Raw genomic sequence first — 21,978 nt, 5'->3', positions numbered from 1 at the left:
GAGTCTGGGAGCAGCGACTGTCGTGTCTGGAGTCTGGGAGCAGCGACTGTCGTGTCTGGAGTCTGGGAGCAGCGACTGTCGTGTCTGGAGTCTGGGAGCAGCGACTGTCGTGTCTGGAGTCTGGGAGCAGCGACTGTCGTGTCTGGAGTCTGGGAGCAGCGACTGTCGTGTCTGGAGTCTGGGAGCAGCGACTGTCGTGTCTGGAGTCTGGGAGCAGTAACGGTTGTGTCTGGGGTTTGGGAGCCGTAACTGTTGTGTTTCAGAGCAGTAACCGCTGTGTGTGGAATCTAGGAGCAGTCACTGTTGTGTCTGGAGTCTGGGAGCAGTTACTGTTGTGTCTGGAGTCTGGGAGCAGTGACTGTTGTGTCTGGAGTCTGGGAGCAGTGACTGTTGTGTCTGGAGTCTGGGAGCAGTGACTGTTGTGTCTGGAGTCTGGGAGCAGTGACTGTTGTGTCTGGAGTCTGGGAGCAGTGACTGTTGTGTCTGGAGTCTGCGAGCAGTTACTGTTGTGTCTGGAGTCTGGATGTGGTAACTGTTCTGTCTAGTGTCTGAGAGCAGTAACTGTTGTGTCTGGAGTGTTGGAGCAGTTACTGTTGTGTCGAGTATGGGAGCAGTAACCGTTGTGTCTGGAGTCTGGGAGCAGTTGTTATTGTGTCTGGAGTCTGGGGGTGATAAGTGTAGTGTCAGGAGTCCGGGAGCAGTTTCTGTTGTGGCTGGAGTCTGGGAGCAATTAATGCTGTGTCTGGAGTCTGGGAACAGTAACTGTGTGTCTGATGTTTGGGAGCAGTAACTGTTGTGTCTGGAGTCTGCGAGCAGTTCCAGTTGTGTCTGGAGTCCGGGAGCAATTTCTGTTGTGTCTGGAGTCTGGGAGCAGTTACAGTTGTGTCTGGAGCTGGGAGCAGTTACAGTTGTGTCTGGAGTCTGGGATCAGTAATGTTGTGTCTGGAGCTGGGAGCAGTTACAGTTGTGTCTGGAGTCCGGGAGCAATTTCTGTCGTGTCTGGAGTCTGGGATCAGTAATGTTGTGTCTGGAGCTGGGAGCAGTTACAGTTGTGTCTGGAGTCTGGGAGCAGTGACTTGTGTCTGGAGTCTGGGAGCAGTGACTGTTGTGTCTGGAGTCTGGGAGCTGTAACTGTTGTGTCTGGAGTCTGCGAACAGTTACTGTTGTGTCTGGAGTCTGGATGTGGTAACTGTTCTGTCTAGTGTCTGAGAGCAGTAACCGTTGTGTCTGGAGTGTTGGAGCAGTTACTGTTGTGTCGAGTATGGGAGCAGTAACCGTTGTGTCTGGAGTCTGGGAGCAGTTGTTATTGTGTCTGGAGTCTGGGGGTGATAAGTGTAGTGTCAGGAGTCCGGGAGCAGTTTCTGTTGTGGCTGGAGTCTGGGAGCAATTAATGTTGTGTCTGGAGTCTGGGAGCAATTAATGTTGTGTCTGGAGTCTGGGAACAGTAACTGTGTGTCTGATGTTTGGGAGCAGTAACTGTTGTGTCTGGAGTCCGGGAGCAATTTCTGTTGTGTCTGGAGTCTGGGAGCAGTTACAGTTGTGTCTGGAGTCTGGGAGCAGTTACAGTTGTGTCTGGAGCTGGGAGCAGTTACAGTTGTGTCTGGAGTCTGGGATCAGTAATGTTGTGTCTGGAGCTGGGAGCAATTAATGTTGTGTCTGGAGTCTGGGAACAGTAACTGTGTGTCTGATGTTTGGGAGCAGTAACTGTTGTGTCTGGAGTCCGGGAGCAATTTCTGTTGTGTCTGGAGTCTGGGAGCAGTTACAGTTGTGTCTGGAGCTGGGAGCAGTTACAGTTGTGTCTGGAGTCTGGGATCAGTAATGTTGTGTCTGGAGCTGGGAGCAGTTACAGTTGTGTCTGGAGTCCGGGAGCAATTTCTGTTGTGTCTGGAGTCTGGGATCAGTAATGTTGTGTCTGGAGCTGGGAGCAGTTACAGTTGTGTCTGGAGTCCGGGAGCAATTTCTGTTGTGTCTGGAGTCTGGGATCAGTAATGTTGTGTCTGGAGCTGGGAGCAGTTACAGTTGTGTCTGGAGTCCGGGAGCAATTTCTGTTGTGTCTGGAGTCTGGCAGCAGTTACTGTTGTGTCTGGAGTCTGGCAGCAGTAATTATTGTGTCTGGTGTCTGGGGAGCCTTAACCGTCGTGTCTGGGGACAGCAACCCCTGCATCGAGGGGCTGGGGCAGCAATCCCAGCGTCAGCAATCCCAGCGTCTGGGGGCTGGGGCTGTCGATCGCTGTGGCTGGAGGCTGGGGGTGGAGACCGCTGTATCCGGTGTCAGGGAGCAGCCTGGAGAGCCACTTCACCCAGCACTAAGTGGGTCCGGGCTTCCCCAGGCTTGGGCTAAAATCTGTGCATCTAGTCTGAGTACTTATTAATGTTACACCTGTTGTTAAAAGGTCTTCCTTTTCAACGACTGTCCCCATCCCTTTCAAATCTGCTGTCATCACTTCCTCCTCAAAAAAACCCACCCTCAACCCCTCTGTCCTTACATACAACTGCTCCATCTCCCAGCTGCCTTTCCTCTTTAAACTGCTGGAATGTGTTGTTTTGTGCTCTTCCTTTCTGTAACTCCCTCTTTGAATCTCTCCAGCTGAGTTTCTTGCACTCCTAAGTCAAAATCACAACTCTTTCAGTCCCTGTGGGTCCTGCTTCCTCTATATCCTCTTCATGTGTTCTTTAGCTATTGACAGTGCTGACCACATTATCCTCCTTTAAAGTCTTTCTTCCCCTGTCTAGCTGGGTCTGACTGCTTTTGCTTGCTATCATTTGTACCTATCCAACCATAACCAAAGGATCTGCAGCAGTGCTTTCTCTTCCAGCCCTCACAGCATGTCTCTGGTGTTCCCCAATGTTCACTTCTATTTCTCATTTACACACTGCCTCTCGGCGACATCATCTGAAAACACATCAGTTTGCACACATCCACTGACAACACCCAGCTCAACTTCGTCATCACCCCTCTCCACCGCTTCACTGTCTCTAAATTGTCTGACTGTTTGAACTGAATTTTCACACCCCATCTCTGTCAGGAATGGAGGCAGACGGGACCCAAAATTACTGGTCCCAGCCGGCATGCTGGTTTTCCAACCCTGTTCCCTGCATCGGCAATTTTGCCGAGGTGAGTTCAGGGCGGGCACAGCTACCTGCCCCCACAATTCCTGTTTCTGTACTCACTAGTACATGGCACTAGGAATAAACCAGGAGATTGAAGTCCTGTCCTTTCATCTATTTCTTGACCCTTGAAACTCTGCTTTTAGGATCTCAACACTTTTCTTCCTTATGTCATTGATTTCAACATAGACCATGACTTCTGGCTTCGCAGAATCTCCTGCACTTTTTCAGTAATGTCCTCTACCCTGGCACCAGGGAGACAATACACCGTTTTGGACTTGTATCTACAGTTGCAGAAACAACTGTCAATCCCCTGACTATCGATTCCCCTATGCCTTCCTAATAGCACTGTAGGTGTTCCTATACCCCAAGGTCTGCAGCGGCTCAAGAAGGCAGTTTACCACCACCTTCTCAAGGGCAATTAGGGATGGGCAATAAATGCTGGCCTAGCCAGTGACGCCCACATTCCATGAATGAAATTAAAAACACTGCATTTCCACACTTTTTCTTATGTCTCTCTGTTCCATTGAGTCTCCCACAGTGCTGTAGATTTGCTTCTGACACCATTGCCCTAAGGTGCCATAATCACACTGGTATTCAACACTGAATACTGGCTTGTGAGTGCCACACTGCCAGGAATTCCTGCACTGCTTGTCAGTCCCTTCTAGTCTGCCTGGTGGCCACCCACTCCCTCTTCTCCTGAACTCTCTGTAACTGTGCTGTCCATTAAACTCTCAACTTCCTGTAGTGATGCCAAGCGTCTCTCACGCTCAGAAACTCTGAGCTCAAGCAGTTGGTGGCACTTCCTGCAGATGTGGTTTTCCAGAACACATGTGGTGTTCTACAGTTCCCACATGGCACAGGATGTGCATGTGCCGGGTCCCAGCTGTCCCGCATGTTAGTTACTTTATTTAACAAAGTTAAATAGCCTTCATGCTAAACAAACAATGACGCTAACACGAAAACAATAAAACTTTAACCACTAAAAACACTAGCCAATAAACTAAGTACTTTAACAAACAACACTAACCATCAAATACTAATCCAAACTACTAATCTGTAATACTTTGACCCTCTATGCTGCTTGTGACGAGTTCTTCAGTTGTTCGCCCTGTCTTTTGTTGTGATGCTCACCACCGTGGCTACACTGTACTTATATAGAGAGAGAGTGTTACTCTGTATCTAACACCGTGCTGTACCTACCCTGTGAACGTTTGATGGGGACAGTGTGGAGGGAGTTTTATTCTATATCTAACACCGTTTGTTTTCTTTTTCTTTACTCTGTATCTAACCTTTTTTTTCCCGTGCTATACCTGTCCTGGGAGTGTTTGATGGGGACAGTGTAGAGGGAGCTTTACTCTGTATCTAACCCTTTTTTTTGGATGGCCTTTATAGCCCAGGGGCCGACAACCTCGGCCATTGCTTTCATGCCTGCCTCTATGGACATGTTGGGGTGGACATAACATCAAAGCATGGGGTCCAGAGCTATCAGCGCAAGCGGTGACAGGGCAACAGGAGCAGCTGCAGCAGCCGCAGCAGCATACGTGTGCAAAGGCCCCGCCACTGGTGAAGAGGGACTTGCCATGAGGTTGAAGAGCCATGCACGCCCCTCAGAAACAAAGCAAATAACAGTTTTTTTTTAAACTTAAGCAATATGATGGGGGGGGGGGGGGGCGTGGGAATAGAGGACATAGGGGTGGAAAGGAAAAGGAGAGGATAGGTGACCGAGTGGTGGAAGGGAGAGAAAGGCTGAGAGGATGTTGCTCTACGATCGGTGGTTGGAGCACCTTACTGCAGAGTTCAACATCTAGTCTTCCAGTCAGGAGAAGGTTCTTTGCCTGTGTCAGCTGGAGCTGCCCGGTTCTCTCCTTTTCCTGCTGTTGTATAAGGATTCCTTCAGCCCATTGGCTCCAGCCTTACTAAGCCATGCAGTTTGGGTGGGGAGGGAGCTCCCCTTGTGCAGGATGGAAGAAAAGCACAAGATCAAATACAGGGGCTCCCTATAAAATTTGACAGCCCCACCCCTGGATCTTCCAGCGCCCCCTCCCTCCCCCAACAGTCCAAACAGAAACAGTTCTCTGGTGCTCCAACACCCACCTCTCCAAAATAACTTGTAGGTCTTCTCTGTTCTTACAAAATAGAAACAGTTCGACAGTTGTAAGTTGCAGCTCTCTGCTCTCTCCACTCCAGTTGCAGCTCCCACCACCCTGCTTCGGTGCAGCTGTTTTGCCTAATTGCACACAGGAAGTGCCCCAAGCTCCAGCCAATGACGTGCTGTACCTGTCCTGGGAGTGTTTGATGGGGGACAGTGTAGAGGGAGCTTTACTCTGTATCTAACCCCATGCTCTACCTGTCCTGGGAGTGTTTGATGGGGACAGTATAGAGGGAGCTTTACTCTGTATCTAACCCCGTTTTTCTTTTTTTTTTACAGTGTAAAGGGAGCTTTACTTTGTATCTAACCCCATACTGTACCTGTCCTGGGAGTGTTTGATGGGGGACAGTGTAGAGGGAGCTTTACTCTGTATCTAACCCCGTGCTCTACCTGTCCTGGGAGTGTTTGATGGGGACAGTATAGAGGGAGCTTTACTCTGTATCTAACCCCGTTTTTCTTTTTTTTTTACAGTGTAAAGGGAGCTTTACTTTGTATCTAACCCCATACTGTACCTGTCCTGGGAGTGTTTGATAGGACAGTGTAGAGGGAGATTTACCGACTTTGGCTGATTGTGTATTTACATTGTACTGATGGTCCTCAGCTAAAGCGCAAAATTTCACATGTATCCTACAATGAAATCCCAAAGAAACAGAATGTGCTCTCTTGGTGCTGGCTCATAGTGACACACACTGACCCTTGAACCAATCAGCATCCAACTGTGCTTCAATCTAAAAAGGTAATTTTGTTTTTCAGATTACTTGAACAATTTGTGTCCGAACTCTGCTGAATATGAAGATACACAAGGTAATTACGCAATCATGAAATACCAGAACAACAAATACTCAGCATCTGAGGTGATTGGCAAAAGAAACACGGGAAATGAGGGTATTTTTTTTAATATTCGGCGAGTTGTTGTGATCTAGAATGCACTACCTGAAACGGCGGTGGAAACAGATTCAGTAATAACTTTCACAAATGAAGAAGAGAAATACTTGAAAAGTAAAAAATGTATTTCCAACATTTTCTGTTTTTACTTTAGATTTCCAGAATCTGCAGCGTTTGCTTTTGTATTCAGGCTTGTATCTGATTGGTGCTGTGTTGGATGGAGAGGTGGGGCTTGTATCTGATTGGTGTGTTGGATGGAGAGGCGGGGCTTGTATCTGGTGTGTTGGATGGGGAGCCGGTCCTTGTATCTGATTGGTGCTGTGTTGGATGGGGAGGTGGGGCTTGTATCTGATTGGTGTGTTGGATGGAGAGGCGGGGCTTGTATCTGGTGTGTTGGATGGGGAGCCGGTCCTTGTATCTGATTGGTGCTGTGTTGGATGGGGAGGTGGGGCTTGTATCTGATTGGTGTGTTGGATGGAGAGGCGGGGCTTGTATCTGATTGGTGTTGTTTTGGATAGGATTGTCGGAAATAGGGGCAGGATTAGCCCTTTCAGCCTTCATCTGCATTCAATAAGTTCATGGCTGATTTTCAATCTATCTTCACACACACTATATTTCTGTAGTATCCAAAAATCTACCAGTCTCTATCTTGAATGTTCTCAATGAGTGAACATCCACAACCCTCAGGGGTAGACAATTCCAAAGATTCACAACTTTGAGGGAAGAAATTTCTCCTAATCTCAGCCCTTATTCTGAGACTGTGACTCTATGTTCCAGATTCCCCAGTCAGGGGAAACATTTTCTTGGCATTTACCCTGTCAAGCCACTTAAGAATTGTATACGTTTCAATTAGATCACCTCTCATTCTTCTAAACTCCAGGGAATATAGGCCCAGTCTACTGAACCTGTCCTCATAGGATGCTTCCCTCATGGCAGGAACCAGTTTAGTGATATAAAAACAAGAAATGCTGGAAACACTCGGCAGGTCTGGCAGCATCTGTGGAGAGAGAAGCAGAGTTAACATTTCAGGTCAATTACCCTTCTTCAGGTCAGTGACCTGAAATGTTAACTCTGCTTCTCTCTCCACAGATGCTGCCCAGACCTGCCGAGTGTTTCCAGCATTTCTTGTTTTTATTTCAGATTTCCAGCATATGCAGTATTTTGCTTTTATAACAAGTTTAGTGAACCTTTGTTGTACCTCCTCTAAGGCTAGCATATCTTTCCTGCAGTAAGGAGACCAAAACTGTATGCAGTACTCTAGGTACAGTCTCACCAATGCCCTGTATAGTTGTAGCAAGACTTCCCTACTTTAATACTCTAACCCCTTTGCAATACATACGAACATTCCATTTGCCTTCCTAATCACTTGCTGTACCTGTATGCTGACTTTTTGTGATTCATGTACAAGGACCCAGATTCCTCTGTACTGCAGCATTCTGCAGTCTGTCTCCATTTAAATAATATTCTGCTTTTCTCTTCTTCCTACCAAAGTGGATAACCTCACATTTTCCCACATTATACTCCATCTGCCAAATTTCTGCCCATTCACTTAAACTACCTATATCACTCTGCAGACTCTCAGTGTCTTACTCCCAACTTGCTTTCCCACCTATCTTGGTATCATCAGCAAATTTGACTATAATACACTCATCCTTTTATCCAAGTAATTAATACAGATCATAAACAGTTGAGACCCCCAGCACTGATCTCTGTGGCATTCCACTAGTTACAGTTTGCCAACCTGAAAATGCCCCATCTAGCCCAACCCTGTTCCCTGTTAGTTGGCCAATCCTCTATCCATGCTCATATGTTACTCCCAACACCATGAGCTCTTATCTTGTGCAGTGACCTTTCAAGTGGCACCTTATTGAATGCTTTTTAGAAATCCCAAATCTCCTGGTTTCCCTTTATCTAAGCTGCTTGTTATGTCCTCAAAGAACTCGAATAAATTTGTCAAACATGATTTCACAAAGCCATGTTGACTCTGCCTGATTGTAATTATTATTTTCGAAATGTCCTGCTGCTTTTTCCTTAATAATGGATTCTAGCATTTTCCCAATGACAGATGTTAGTCTAACTGGCCTATTGTTTCCTGCATTTGGTCTCCCTCCTTTCTTGAATAAGGGAATTAACATTTGCAGTTTTCCAATCTGCTGGGACCTCTCTGCGCCACTTCTTTCACGACTCTAGTTTGCAGGCCATCAGGTCCAGGGGACTTGTCAGCCTTTAGTCCCATTAGTTTTCCTAGTACTTTTTCTCTAGTGATAGTGATTGTTTCAAGTTCCTCCCTCCCTTTTGCCCCTTGATTTTCAACTATTCTTGGGATACTTTTAGTATTTTGTACCGTGAAGGCAGATACAGAATACTTGCTCTATGTCTCTGCCATTTGCTTGTTTCCCAATATTAAGACACCAATGTTTACTTTAGCTACTCTCTTTTTATATACTTGTAGAAGCTCTTACTGTCTGTTTTTATATTTTTTGCTAATTTACTCTCGTATTCTAATTTCTGAGTATTGCTGAAAATACAGACATTATGTTGAAGTTTTTCGTCTTGCACTCATCAGGACAATACGCAAGAATAACCAATGTAAGGGAAAACAACAAATTTATACTGTATGAGAAGAGAGTGCTGATTGGTTGGCAAGTGAACTCTGATTGGTAGAGGCACTGCCATAGAGAATGCACCAGTTTACGGTGACTGACAGTCAACTGCCATGCTTTGTTTGAAATTTCAACCAGGCAGCTTGACTCTGATTGATCAAGGCATTGCCCTGAAGAATGAACCAGCGAATGGCTGTCACTTATTTTGTTTAGCTGAAACAGGTGCAATGTTTGTACATATTCTGTCTACAAAGAACAGGGTGCTGTGTATTAATATACATGAATGCGCAAATGCACCAAATGCGAGCCCTACTGACAATCTTAAATTGGTTGTCAGCAGAATTCTTAGCACAGAGGATTATTTAACAAATATTGTCCAATCGTGGAACCATATATAATGTTAGACACTGTGTTTGGAGTTTTGCAAGCACAGGCTGGTTGGGTACGGCCTGTACCTCGCCCGTTGCGAACAGCAGAAGGGACATGTTGTTTGATGCCATCCACCATCCGCCAGTTTTTGGGACGCACGACCTATACACCTAGCATCACACTGACATTGAAATTCATATATCACATTTGTGTGATAGGCAGGATGTCTTTTTGGCTTGAAAGCACATCCTGTTAGTGGCGAACACTACACATGTTGCTACTGCATAGTAGCAGCATGAAACAGCTAGTTGTCACTAGTTGAGCCTGTTGCTCAAATTTTTGGGATGCATTTCCCTTCCAGGGTAATTTGAGGTAGTCTGGGCACTTTTCAGGGCTAAAAATGACAGCCTTAGAGCCATTCATAAGTTTTCACGATAAAGAGAAAGAAATGATCCGATCAGGGTATCCATTGTCATGCAGGATATCTTTGATTCGCCTTATTTCAGCATCAAGCTTGCATGGTTTTGTGAACGGGAAATCACATTTTAACCAATTTATTGGAGTTCTTTGAGGGAGTTCTTTACAGCCTTGCGTCAGTGGTAGCGAAATTATTAGAGAGGATTCTTCGGGACAGAATTTACTCCCATTTGGAAACAAATGGACTTATTAGCGAGAGGCAACATGGTTTTGTGAAGGGGAGGTCGTGTCTTACTAATTTGATTGAGATTTTTGAGGAAGTGACAAAGGTGATTGATGAAGGAAGGGCAGTGGATGTTGTCTATATGGACTTTAGTAAAGCCTTTGACAAGGTCCCTCATGGCAGACTGATACAAAAGGTAAAGTCACACGGGATCAGAGGGGAGCTGGCAAGATGGATACAGAACTGGCTCGGTCATAAAAGACAGAGGGTAGCAGTGAAAGGGTGCTTTTCTGAATGGAGGGATGTGACTAGTGGTGTTTCACAGGGATCAGTGCTGGGACCTTTGCTGTTTGTAGTATATATAAATGATTTGGAGGGAAATGTAGCTGTTCTGATTAGTAAGTTTGCAGACGACGCAAAGGTTGGTGGAGTTGCGGACAGTGATGAGGATTGTCAGAGGATACAGCAGGATATAGATCAGTTGGAGACCTGGGCGGAGAAATGGCAGATGGAGTTTAATTCGGACAAATGTGAAGTAATGTATTTTGAAAGGTCTAATGCAGGTGGGAGGTATACAGTAAATGGCAGAACCCTTAGGAGTATTGACAGGCAGAGAGACCTGGGTGAACAGGTCCACAGGTCACTGAAAGTGGCAACGCAGGTGGATAAGGTAGTCAAGAAGGCATACGGCATGCTTGCCTTCATCGGTCGGGGCATAGAGTATAAAAATAGGCAAGTCATGCTGCAGCTGTACAGAACTTTAGTTAGGCCACACTTAGAATATTGCGTGCAATTCTGGTCGCCACACTACCAGAAGGATGTGGAGGCTTTGGAGAGGGTACAGAAGAGGTTTACCAGGATGTTGCCTGGTCTGGAGGGCATTAGCTATGAGGAGAGGTTGGATAAACTCGGATTGTTTTCACTGGAACGACGGAGGTGGAGGGGCGACATGATAGAGGTTTACAAAGTTATGAGTGGCATGGACAGAGTGGATAGTCAGAAGCTTTTTCCCAGGGTGGAAGAGTCAGTTACTAGGGGACATAGGTTTAAGGTGAGAGGGGCAAAGTTTAGAGGGGATGTGCGAGGCAAGTTCTTTACACAGAGGGCAGTGAGTGCCTGGAATTTGTTGCCGGAGGAGGTGGTGGAAGCAGGTACCATAGAGACGTTTAAGAGGCATCTTGACAAATACATGAATAGGATAGAATAGAGGGATACGGTCCCCGGAAGTGCAGAAGGTTTTAGTTTAGGCAGACATCAAGTTCGGCACAGGCTTGGAGGGCCGAATGGCCTGTTCCTGTGCTGTACTGTTCTTTGAGTTACATGTGCTGTGGATAAAGGGAAACAGGTGGATGTATTGTACTTAGACTTCCAGAAGGCATCTGATACATCAAAGGTTATTGCAGGAAATAAAAGCTCGTGGTGTAGGGGGTAACATGGCATGGATAGAAGATTAGCTGGCTAACAGAAAACAAAGTAGGCATAAGTGGGTTATTTTCTGGTTGGCAAGATGTAACAAGTGGTGTGCTGGGGCCTCAACCTTTTTACAATTTATATAAATGACTTAGATGGAAGGGACTGAAGGTATGGTTGCTAAGTTTGCTGATGACACAAAGATAGGTAGGAAAGTAACTTGTGAAGAGGACACAAAGTGATATAGATAGGTTAAGTGAGTGGGCAAATACCTGACAAATGGAGTATAACGTGGGAAAATGTGAAATTGTCCACTTTAGCAGGAAGAATAAAAAAGAAGCATATTAACTCGATGGTGAGAGATTGCAGAGCTCTGAGATGCAAAGGGATCTGGGTGTCCTAGTGCATTAATCGCAAAAGGTTAGTATGCAGGTACAGCACGTAATTAGGAAAGCTAATAGAAAGTTATCATTTATCACGAGGGGTATTGAATACAAAAGTAGGGAGGTTAAACTTCAGCTTTACAGGGCATTGGTGAGACCACATCTGGAATACTGTGTACAGTACTGGTCTCCTTATTTAAGGAAGGATGTAAATGCATTGGAGGCAGTACAGAGAAGGTTTACTAGACTAATATCTGGGATGGGCAGGCTGTCTTACGAGGAAAGATTGGACGGACTAGGCTTGTATCCGCTGGAACTTAGAAGAGTAAGAGGCAACTTGATTGAAACATATAAGATCCTGAGGGGTCTTGACAGGGTGGATGTGGAAAGGATGTTTCCCCTTGTGGGAAAATCTAGGGGTCACTGTTTAAAAATAAGGGGTCACCCATTTAAGACTGAGATGAGGAGAAATTCTTTCTCTTGGAGGGTAGTGAGTCTTTGAATTCTCTTTCTCAAAAGGCAGTGGAAGTAAAGTCTTTGAATATTTTTAAGGCAGAGGTAGATTCTTGATAAGCAAGGGGGTGAAAGGTTATCGGGGGTAGGTGGAAATGTGGAGTAATCAGTTCAACCATGAACTTATTGAATGGCGGAGCAGGCTCGAAGGGCCGAGTGGCCTACTCCTGCTCCTAATTGGTATGTTCGTATGGTGAGCAAATGGCTTGGGCCCTATTTACGACCTTGCTGTACTGCTCCCACCAGTGACTTTTTTTCCTTTGCTATTTCTTATCTCCACCCAAACTGATTCTACATTTTGATCTTCCGAGCCAAGTTCATTTCTCACTACTATACTGATATCATCCTTTATTAACCGAGCTATCCCACCTCCTTCTCCTTTCTTCCTATCCTTTTGAAATGTCAAATACCCATGAATATTCAATTCCCAGCCTTGGTCACTCTGAAACCACGCCTCTGTAATCACTATCATATATCCATTTATTTCTATTTGTGCTAACAATTCATCCATCTTGTTACAAATGCTGCATGCAGAGCCTTGAAGTATTTTTACCATTTTTCTCTACTCTGACCCTATTTGCTAGAGCACTCTTATGTTTGTACGCTCTGTCTTTCCTGTCACACTCTGGTTATCATTACCCAAATCGCTACCCTAAACTATTGTTTTTTCATTTCTCGTTAACTTTATAAATTTCTCCTCACCTGAACCCTCTTCCCTCCCCCCACTATTTAGTTTAAAGCCCTCTCTTCAGCCCTAGTTTTTTGATTCGCCAGGACACTGGTCCCACTGCAGTTCAAGTGAAGACCGTCATAACAGAGGAGCTCCCTCTTTCCCCAGTACTGGTGCCAGTGCCCCACGAATTGAAACCCATTTCTCCCACGCCAATCTTTGGGCCATGCATTCAACTCTCTGATCTTATTTACCCGATGCCAGTTTGCTCGTTGCTCAGGTAATAATCCAAAGATTGTTACCTTTGTGGTTCTGTTTTTTAATTTAGTACCTGGCTGCTCATACCCCCTGAGCAGAACCTCTTTGTTACTCCTATCTATGTCGTTGGTACCCAAATGAACCACAACAACTGGGAAGGGAACTTACGTTTCCAGCCCCAAGGAAATGTCCTTACCCTGGCACTGAGCAGGCAACACAGCCTTCAGGACTGTCACTCTCAGCTGCAGAGAACAGTTCCTGCTGCATTCTTTTTTACTCCCCCAACTTGAATGGCCCCCTGTACCATGATGCTGTGGTCAGTTTGCTCATCCTCCCTGCAGTCCCTGTTAACATCCACACAGGCTGCAAAAACCTCAAACCTGTTGGACAAGTGCAAGGGCTGAGGCTCCTCTATTCCTACCTTCTGGATCCCCATACCTGCCTTACTCATAGTCATATGCTCCTGTCCCTGACCACAGACCAAATCTGAAGTACGTAGCCTAAGGGGTGTGACTGCTTCCTGGAACAAAGTAGCCAGGTACTTTCTCTTTCTGTGATGTATTGCAGTGTCTGAAGCTCAGACTCCAGATCAGCAACTCTGAGCCAAAGTTCCTTGAGCTGCAATTACTTACCGCAGATCATAGAACGATTACAGCACAGAAGGAGACCATTCAGCCTATCGTCTCAATGCCAGCTCTCTGCAAGAGCAACTCACCTGGTCCCACTCCCCTGTCTTTTCCCCATATCACTGCAAATGTTTTCTCTTAAGTTAATTATTCAATTCTCTTTTGAAAATGTCTATTGAATCTGCCTCCACCACACCCTCAGGCAGTGCATTCCAGACCCTAACCACTTGCTGCATAAAAGGTTTTTTCCTCATGTCACTGTTGCTTCTTTTGCCAATCACCTTAAATCGGTGTCCTCTGGTTCTCGACCCCTCTGCCAATGGGAACTCCCTATCGACTCTGTCCATATCCCTCACGACACCCCTATGAAATCACCTCTTAACCTTCTCTTCTCACAGGCGAAAAGCCCCAGCTTCTCCACTTTATTCACATAACTGAAGTTCCTCATCTCTGGAACCATTCTCATGAATCTTTTCTGCACTTTCTGTAATGCCTTCACATCCTTCTGTAAGTGTTGTGCCTAGAACTGCACACAATACTCCAGTTGAGGCCAAACCAGGTTTATCATAACTTGCTTGTTTTTGTACTCAATGTATAAAGCCCAGGATCCCATCTGCTCTATGAAACACTTTCTCAGCCTGCCCTGCAACCTTCAATGACATACACCCCCAGGTCCCTCTGTTCTTGCGTCCCCTTTAGAATTGTATCCTTTATTTTATATTGTCTCTCCTCGTTCTTCCTACCAAAATGAATCACATCATACTCTCTGCATTAAATTTCATCTGCCACATGTCTGCCCATTCCACTAGCCTGTCTATGTCCTCTTGAAGTTTATCACTATCCTCCTCACAGTTGATCCGAGGACGACCTTTCTTCTTGGATGGGTGAAGCTTCTTTGGCTGAAGCCTGACCTTGCTACACACCAGGAAGTGGTCAGTGTCACAGTCAGCACTGTGATAGCTGCGTGTGATGAGGACACTGCTGAGGGTGGTACTTCTGGTGATGATAAGGTCTAGCTGGTGTCAGTGGCGTGATCTCGGATGTCTCCAGGACACCTTGTGGCACGGCTTGGAAGTAGTTGTTCATCACACAGAATCCATGGTGACAGCATAGCTCCAGCAACCTCTGTCCATTTTCCCTCATCTTGCCAATCTGCCGGTACCCTATGCACATTGGCCATGTTGTGTAGTCAGTAGCCACTCTTGCCATAGAAGTCCCTTGGAAGGTACAGTCCCTCAGTGCTGGGAATTTTTGCTAATGGCAGTGTCAAGTATCTCATAGAACTGATCCTTGACCTCTGGGGTGGAGGTGAGTGTCAGGGCACAGATGCACATGAGATTAACTGGGTCCACACTTGTTGGCAAGTGAAGAGTAAGAAGTCTCTCTGATCCGACTGTGGGGGGGTTCACTCATCGCAAGTAACATGTTTTTTATTGTGAAACCCACTCCACGCTCACGAGTTGCCTCTTGGGCTTTCCCCTGCCAGAAGAGTGTGCGACACAGTGGCACAGTGGTTAGCACCGCAGCCTCACAGCTCCAGCGACTCGGGTTCGATTCTGGGTACTGCCTGTGTGGAGTTTGCAAGCTGTTCCTGTGACTGCGTGGGTTTCCGCCGGGTGCTCTGGTTTCCTCCCACAGCCAAAGACTTGCAGGTTGATAGGTAAATTGCCCCTAATGTAGGTAGGTGGTAGGAGAATTGTGGGGATGTGGTAGGGAATATGGGATTAATGTAGGATTAGTATAAAATGGGTGGTTGATGGTTGGCACAGACTCGGTAGGCCGAAGGGCCTGTTTCAGTGCTGTATCTCTTAAAAAAAAAGGTGTCGTGTTTCTCTTTGAGGGATCCACTTTGAATGAGTCTCGTTTCTTGCAGCACAGCAATGTCCACATTGAGCCTTGTGAGTTCTTTCTCGATCACAGCTGTCTTGTGTGTGTCATCAACCTACAGAATGTCGTTGGTAAGGCACATAGTCCTGACGTTTCAGCTTGCAATGCGAAGGACTGGTGTCTTCTTTGTTCCGTTTAATTTGCCTGGTGCTTAGATTATCAACCTGCCTGTTGAGAGATGACTCTCTAAGCTACAAGCACCCATTGAAGCAAGTGGGTCATGGCAGGACAGCACCTAATTGACTGGGAGATGCCCAGCCAGGGGTGGGTGGTAGCTATCCAATGAGATGCAATTATCCCACCCACCATTAGAAATAACCCCTGGCGCTCTTACACTACGCCAATCGAGCGAGAGCTTATAACTGGGAATTGTTTATTCCCATGTTGTGCCAATGTTTAACCACGAAGCTGCAGTGTCCTCTCCAGGCCCTGGGAAAATAGTATGGAGACCCTGGGTATCCCAAGCATCAGGATCCCCCTCTCAGCATTGCTTGTATCGTCCAAAAGAAAGGAAAAAATAACAATACTGTTTGGTACCAGCTCTGCTGCAGGAGTTGCTTGAAAACTGCCTGATAAGTAACAGATAAGCACCTATGGGACTCCACTCTGGATTTTCTGTCAGAGTTTACTCCCAAACCGCCTTCTCTTCCAAGATGTGATTCTGTGAAGACACCCACAAGGCAGTGAGACTATTTACCCGTAGCTGGGAGGCTATTTGTTTGTTCCAGGGCAGAACCACACGACAGTGGGCCTGTGTGCCACACATCTGGGGGCCAGGCCTCCCAGTAAGCACCAAAAACCCAGGGATAAAACCTCAGTAACCCAGGGGATAAAACCCAAATCACCCAGGGCATAAAACACCCTATAATCCAGGATAAAAGCACTAATTGCCCAGGAACAACATCCAATAACCCTTTTTACATATCTATAAAAGCTTTTACAATCTGGTTTTATGTGTCTCGCTCGGTTACTCTCATCCAATTTTCTCTTCCTTTGCCATCCGTTGCTGAACTTTAAAATCCTCCCAATCCTCAGGCTTACTCTTTTTGGCAACATTTTAATCTTTTCTCTTTGTAGCCACGATTAGCCTATTTTAGGGGATGGCTGAGATGATGAAATTGGTTAAATATCGCAAAATGGCGGGGACAATTACTGATACAACTTAGTCGGGTTGTATCTGATTGGTGCTGTGGTGGGTGGGGAGGTGAGTCTTGTATCTGGTGCTGTGGGGGATGGGGAGGTGGGGCTTGTATCTGGTGCTGTGGGGGATGGGGAGGTGGGGCTTGTATCTGGTGCTGTGGGGGATGGGGAGGTGGGGCTTGTATCTGATTGGTGCTGTGGGGGATGGGGAGGTGGGGCTTGTATCTGATTGGTGCTGTGGGGGATGGGGAGGTGGGGCTTGTATCTGATTGGTGCTGTGGGGGATGGGGAGGTGGGGCTTGTATCTGATTGGTGCTGTGGGGGATGGGGAGGTGGGGCTTGTATCTGATTGGTGCTGTGGGGGATGGGGAGGTGGGGCTTGTATCTGGTGCTGTGGGGGATGGGGAGGTGGGGCTTGTATCTGATTGGTGCTGTGGTGGGTGGGGAGGTGGGTCTTGTATCTGGTGCTGTGGGGGATGGGGAGGTGGGGCTTGTATCTGATTGGTGCTGTGGGGGATGGGGAGGTGGGGCTTGTATCTGATTGGTGCTGTGGGGGATGGGGAGGTGGGGCTTGTATCTGATTGGTGTTGTGTTACTAATGGGCTGTGGTTCTAATTCCTATGTTAGCTGCTTTACTTGTTGTGGGTGACGTTTGTGACCAGGCCAGGCAGCGTGTGACGTACGGGGTAAGTCAAGCTCTTTGTGTTTTCTTCTGCTTTTTCTCAGAATATGAATTGCAACATGGTACTAAATACTAGGTGTTTGGGTCCCTGGGGCCGGTGTTTGGGTCCCTGGGGCCGGTGTTTGGGTCCCTGGGGCCGGTGTTTGGGTCCCTGGGTCTGGTCCCTGGGTCTGGTGTTTGGGTCGCTGGGTCTGGTCCCTGCGGATGGTGTTTGAGTCACTGGGTCTGGTCCCTGGGTCTGGTGTTTGGGTCACTGGGTCTGGTCCGAGGAGAAGGTGTTTGGGTCACTGGGTCTGGTCCCTGGGTCCAGTGTTTGGGTCCCTGGGTCCGGTGTTTGGGTCACTGGGTCTGGTCCCTGGGGAAGGTGTTTGGGTCACTGGGTCTGGTCCCTGGGGATGGTGTTTGGGTCACTGGGTCTGGTCCCTGGGGATGGTGTTTGGGTCACTGGGTCTGGTCCCTGGGGAAGGTGTTTGGGTCACTGGGTCTGGTCCCTGGGGATGGTGTTTGGGTCACTGGGTCTGGTCCCTGGGGATGATGTTTGGGTCCCTGGGTCCGGTCCCTGGGTCCAGTCCCTGGGGTCCGGTGTTTGGGTCCCTGGGGTCCGGTGTTTGGGTCCCTGGGGTCTGGTGCTTGGGTCCCTGAGTCCAGTCCCTGGGGATGGTGTTTGGGTCCAGTCCCTGGGGATGGTGTTTGGGTCCCTGGGTCCAGTCCCTGGGGATGGTGTTTGGGTCCAGTCCCTGGGGATGGTGCTGGGTCTGGTGTTTGGGTCCCTGGGTCCAGTCCCTGGGTCCAGTCCCTGGGGATGGTGTTTGGGTCCAGTCCCTGGGGATGGTGTTTGGGTCCCTGGGTCCAGTCCCTGGGGATGGTGTTTGGGTCCAGTCCCTGGGGATGGTGCTGGGTCTGGTGTTTGGGTCCCTGGGTCCAGTCCCTGAGGATGGTGTTTGGGTCCCTAGGGTCCGGTGTTTGGGTCTCTGGGAATGCTGTGGTTTCTCTACTGTGCCGAGCATTCTATGAGGCTGTTTTTGCTGAGTTGAAGTTGTTGCTGAGACTGGTGGCCATCTTCACACTCAGCATAGGCAGGTGTAGAGTGGGGGCTGGGGTTGTGGGGCAGTGCCAGTCTACGCTGTCAGTCCAGTTACCTTCTGGATTAACATGAGTAAAACCAGAGTCCACTGGGCAATTAAAACTGGAGATCTACCATCAGATACTCATCCTATAGTAACCGCTCACTGCCTCCAGCACTATCCCTGTATTGTCACCATTCCACCTCAGTGCCTCTGACACCTCCTGCACAGTAAAAGCTTATTGGAGTTAATTGAAATTTCCACCTTCTATATTGAACAATTCCAAGGACTGTTTCGTCTGTTCTCAGGTGAGCACACAGACCACAGTTATTTTCTCATGCACACGCACACCACACGTGTACACCCACCAGGCAATTCGGCCCTCCAAGCCTGTGCCGATCTTGATGCCTGTCTAAACTAAAACCAGGGTCCATTTCCCTCTATTCCCATCCTATTCATGTATTTGGCAAGATGCCTCTTAAACGTCGCTATTGTATCTGCTTCCACCACCTCCCCCGGCAGCAAGTTCCAGGCACTCACCACCCTCTGTGTAAAAAAACTTGCCTCTCACATCCCCTCTAAACTTTGCCCCTCGCACCTGAAACCTATGTCCCCTAGTAACTGACTCTTCCACCCTGGGAAAAAGCTTCTGACTATCCACTCTGTCCATGCCGCTCATAACTTTGTAAACTCTATCATGTCGCCCCTCCACCTCCGTCATTCCAGTGAAAACAATCCGAGTTTATCCAACCTCTCCTCATAGCTAATACTCTCCAGACCAGGCAACATCTTGGTAAACCTCTTCTGTACCCTCTCCAAAGCCTTCACGTCCTTCTGGTAGTGTGGCGACCAGAATTGTACGCAATATTCCAAGTGTGGCCTAATTAAAGATCTGTACAGCTACAGCATGACTTGCCAATTTTTATACTCTATGCCTGGACCGATGAAGGCAAGCATGCCGTATGTCTTCTTGACCACCTTATCCACATGTGTTGTCACTTTCAGTGACCTGTGGACCTGTACGCCCAGATCTCTCTGCCTGTCAATACTCCTAAGGGTTCTGCCATTTACTGTACACTTCCCACCTGTATTAGACCTTCCAAAATGCATTACCTCACATTTGTCCGGATTAAACTCCATCTGCCATTTCTCCGCCCAAGTCTCCAACCAATCTATATCCTGCTGTATCCTCTGACAATCCTCATCATTATCCGCAACTCCACCAACCTTTGTGTTGTCCGCAAACTTACTGGAGAGCACTAACAATGAATAACTGCAGCTCATCACTGTCTTCCTATCAGTGACAATGAAGCTAATTGTAACTCTGCTTCACCAGCTTCCCGTTTTCAGACCTTCCTTGTCTCCAGTTAGTAACAGTGCTGCTCCCTCTATCGGATCTGTCCGTCACATCTTTGTCATTTTCAACTTGTACTTAGGAGAATCTTCAGAAGCTGCTGGAAGTTGAGCACAGAGTGAGGGGTTTGCACCAGGTGGTCCAGCCTGGGAGGGTGAGTACTGCTCCTTCCACCTCAGTGCACCATTTATTCAGTGTCATTTAATTCTATTCTCCCTCACTCTGCCCTACTGTTAGCTGTCCAGAGATCAGTTGGGGCTCAGGATGAGCTTGGGTGCAACAGTTTAAACAGTAATAGAGCAATGTCAACATTCAGTGAAGAGGGAGGGAGAGGTCACTTCTGGGGAGCAGCAGAGCCCTCCTGGGGTGGAACGGAGGCCTGGGGAGCAGGAGAGCCCCTCCCTGGGCGAAACAGAGGCCTGGGGAGCAGGAGAGCCCCTCCCTGGGCAGAACAAAAGCCTGGGGAGCAAGAGAGGCCCGGGGAGCAAAAAGGTTGAGTTAACGGAAAGCAACCACTCCAGCAGTTAAGGAGGGAGAAGAGTAGACGGTGCCTGCTCCTGATTTCTATTCACTGAGTACATGTGTGATCATAAGGCAAGGACATATTGTTCTCAGATTCCCTCTGTGTAGAATACTCTGCTGGCCTTACTTTCTAGACTCACTGAAAGATTTGTGAAGTGGTTAGACAGCAGAGAGCACCTATCATATGTGGGATCTGCGAAAAGAAAAACAAAAGACTTGCATTTATGTGGCTCCTTTCATGACCACCAGATATCCCAAAATGTTTTACAGCCAATTAAGTACTTTTGAAGTGTAGTCACTGTTGTAATGCAGGAAATACAACAGCTAGTATGTGCTCAGCAAGCTCCCACAAACAGCAATGTGATAATGACCAGATAATCTGTTTTTGTGATGTTGATTGAGGGATAAATATTGTCCAGGACACCGGGGAGAATTCCCCTGCTCTTCTTCAAAATAGTGGCATAGGATCTTTTATGTCCACCTGAGATGGTAAATGGGGCCTCGGTTTAACGTCTCATCTGAAAGACGACACCTCTGACAGTGCAGCTCTCTCTCAGTACTGCACTGGAGTGTCAGTCTTGATTTTTTTTGTGCTCAAACACTGGAGTGGGACTTGAACCCACAGTCTTGAGTCAGGCAAGAGAGCTACCCACTGAACTACAGCTGACACTCAGTATTGCTGTCTTCAGGAAATGTGAGAGCAAAAGGAGGATGGTTTCACTAACTGGATGGAAGTGATTGAATTACTGCAACAACTCTTGGGAAGCTCGTCAGCACCCACAAAGCAGGCCACTTGATTGGCACCCCATTAACCACCTTAAACATTCACTCCCTCCAGCACTGGCACACCATGGCAGTAGTGTGTACCAGTGATGCTCACATCCCCGAGAAGAAATGGGAAGAGATGGTACTGCGGTGTGGGATGCCTCTCTCCTGAGCCTGCTACCCTTTTCTTACAGCTCCAGCGACCCAGGTTCTGTTCTGGGTACTGCCTGTGCGGAGTTTGCAAGTTCTCCCTGTGTCTGCATGGGTTTCTGCCGGGTGCTCCAGTTTCCTCCCACAGCCAAAGACTTGCAGGTTGATAGGTAAATTGGCCATTGTAAATTGCTCCAAGTGTAGGTGGTAGGAGAATGGTGGGAATGTGGTAGAGAATATGGGGTTAATGTAGGATTAATATAAATGGGTGGTTGTTGGTCGGCACAGACTCAGTGGGCCGAAGGGCCTGTTTCAGTGCTGTATCTCTAAATAAATAAATAAAGGTGAACAAAGAATTGAGCTAGGTGTCCTTGTCAATGTGTAAGAAGCCCAGTAAACAGGGTGAGGGTGGAACTTTTCTGTAGTATATGGAATGACACTGTTAGCACTGAGACTGGTAAAGCTGGATTCACAAATTTCTTTGTCCCATTAGGTGCTTATCAAGGAAGGAGCACTGCTGAGAGTGACTGAGGAAACATTGCAGCATCGATATTGTTTCTTGGTAATTCAGTTTTGGTTTATTTGGTCTGTTGACTGGCCTGAATTGCCTGCATGGTGTTAACTTGATCTCACATTGTGGTAAATATCTGCACTGTGTCTACTGAGCTGATGATGCCCATTCAAGGAAGGAGTCTTGGGTTGTGAGAGCAGCATTGATGCAGCTTTGTTGGGAGGATTTGGACAGTCTCCCCCCACTGGAGTTGGCTATAGGCCGCGGGACCTCTGCCCTGCCATCA

General features: G+C 47.3%; 1 protein-coding gene across 3 annotated transcripts in view; it reads left to right on the top strand.

Annotated features, from left to right (window-relative positions):
- The window catches only part of LOC137379933 (FYVE, RhoGEF and PH domain-containing protein 5-like), a 512,321-nt gene that overhangs the window by 194,102 nt on the left and 296,241 nt on the right, over window positions 1–21,978 (top strand). For all 3 annotated transcript variants that reach the window (XM_068051316.1, XM_068051314.1, XM_068051315.1), the window contains 4 exons: window positions 6,014–6,064; window positions 17,272–17,330; window positions 19,827–19,898; window positions 21,675–21,743. In XM_068051316.1, coding sequence (XP_067907417.1) covers window positions 6,014–6,064; window positions 17,272–17,330; window positions 19,827–19,898; window positions 21,675–21,743 — 251 coding nt within the window. The remainder of the gene's footprint in view (window positions 1–6,013; window positions 6,065–17,271; window positions 17,331–19,826; window positions 19,899–21,674; window positions 21,744–21,978) is intronic.

This window comes from Heterodontus francisci, chromosome 19 (genome assembly GCF_036365525.1).
Source record: "Heterodontus francisci isolate sHetFra1 chromosome 19, sHetFra1.hap1, whole genome shotgun sequence".
NCBI classification, from domain to species: domain Eukaryota; kingdom Metazoa; phylum Chordata; class Chondrichthyes; order Heterodontiformes; family Heterodontidae; genus Heterodontus; species Heterodontus francisci.
This window is presented reverse-complemented; position numbering and strand designations above follow the sequence as displayed.